The 1,907-nt window shown below is 48.5% G+C and overlaps 1 protein-coding gene across 1 annotated transcript; it reads left to right on the top strand.

Annotated features, from left to right (window-relative positions):
- The first annotated feature begins 436 nt into the window (after positions 1–436).
- Positions 437–1,618, top strand: LOC104126313 (carbohydrate sulfotransferase 4). The gene is given in 1 exon segment (XM_009638872.2): positions 437–1,618. A coding segment is annotated over 1 exon segment (1,182 nt).
- Positions 1,619–1,907: the final 289 nt, after the last annotated feature.

Here is a 1,907-nt window from a genome sequence, read left to right as displayed (position 1 = left end):
AACCCATGAGTTTTCTCACTTTTACTCTTCTGATTCTCCCCCCCCCTCCCACTGGGGGGAAGTGAGCGAGCGGCTGGGTGGGATTGTGTACACTAAGTACACATTTGTGTGTACTGACTTATTTCAGTAACTGAAATAACTCTCAAACTTCAATAAAAGTGCAGAAAAGCTTTTCAGTGATCTTCTAAGTCTGCATTAGAATGGTTTACTGACAAACACTGGTTTTGTTACAGGAAACCTTCAGCCCTGCAAGATTTACGTTCTTTCCAAAGACACCTTGTGCTGTGGTTGTCACAGACTCACTGGCAGTGTGGCAGCTTTCCAAAATCTTGAGCCTGCAGAGCAATTGGCAGGAGCCTGATGCACCACATCCTGCCTTCTTTGTGATCCTGTGATGCTGAACTTCCTCTGTCTCTGCAAGTCCCTTGCAAATGTGATGACATCTAGAAGAGTGCAGGTGCTCCTGATTCTTGCAATTCTGTCCTTCCTTCTGATCCACTTCTACTTCCTACACTGCAGCAACAATGCCCCTGTGGAAGAAAAACCTTCTCCAGTCCACATCCTCATTCTCTCCTCCTGGCGGTCGGGATCTTCTTTTGTCGGTCAACTTTTCAGCCAGCACCCCAGCGTCTTCTACCTGATGGAGCCCGCATGGCACGTGTGGGTTACGATGTACCAGAACAGTGCCAAGGTCTTGCACATGGCAGTGCGGGACCTAGTCAGGTCGGTCTTTCTGTGTGACATGTCTGTATTTGATGCTTACATGTCTAGCCAGAAGAAAAAGTCTGATTTATTTCAGTGGGAAACAAGCCGAGCCTTGTGCTCACCCCCTGCCTGTGACTTATTCAGTCGCAGTGACATAATCACTGCAGGCAACTGCAGAACAATCTGTGGCAAGTACCCATTCAGCAAGGTGGAGGAAGCTTGTAAAACCTACAGCCACGTTGCCATCAAGGAGGTTCGGTTCTTTGACCTGAAAGTTCTCTACCCCCTTCTCACTGATCCGTCCCTGAACCTCAAAATCATTCACTTGGTACGTGATCCTCGGGCTGTGTTCAGGTCCCGAGAGAATATAATGTCAGAGCTGAAACGTGACAGTGACATTGTTGTGGGGTCCCAGGGGACTAAGGGGAAAATGGGGACCTATAACACAATGCAAGTAATCTGCAAAAGCCATGTTGACATTTACAAGGCAGGCAGGCAGGCCATTCCCAGCTTCCTGAAAGACCGCTACCTCCTGGTTCGCTATGAAGACATTGTCAGAGACCCACTGGCGAGGGCTGCTCAGATGTACAGGTTTGCAGAACTCCATTTCACACCAGAACTTCAGAAGTGGGTGCACAACATCACCCATGGGAAGGGGCAAGGTGCACAGGCCTTTGATATTGGGTCCAGAGATGCACTGAGTGTATCCCAGGCCTGGAGGAAGACCATTCCCTTCCAGAAAATAGAAAAAGTGCAGTATGTGTGCAAGGATGCAATGGACTTGCTGGGCTACCGGCTTGTTCAGTCTGAAGAAGAGCAAAAAAATATGTCGCTGGATCTTTTGTTTTCCCAGAACTCCTCTGAGTAACAGATTCTGAAGGCAGAAAAGCTGCTCTCTGTACCCACTCTCTGACTGCAGAGTGGAGAACTGTCTACTAGAGCAAAAGAGGACAGAGATGCATGCAAATGTGTGTAAGAGTGCCTGCATGGATGTGCTATGCAAGGACAAGTATCACAGGAACCCTGACTGCACTCATGAGAACTTGCTCAGCAGCACAGGATCACTCTCCACAGCCCCTGGAGGCTCAGCTACAACGCAGGCTGAAGTATTGCAAGTCTGTTTTCCAAATTAAGTCCGTGGCTTATTTGAAAGAGGAAGTATGCGTAGGTTGAAGCAAACAGAATGCCAAAGGAGTGGGACC

The sequence above is a fragment of the Egretta garzetta genome, unplaced genomic scaffold (assembly GCF_000687185.1).
Source record: "Egretta garzetta isolate BGI_Z169 unplaced genomic scaffold, ASM68718v1 scaffold590, whole genome shotgun sequence".
Taxonomy (NCBI): domain Eukaryota; kingdom Metazoa; phylum Chordata; class Aves; order Pelecaniformes; family Ardeidae; genus Egretta; species Egretta garzetta.
This window is presented reverse-complemented; position numbering and strand designations above follow the sequence as displayed.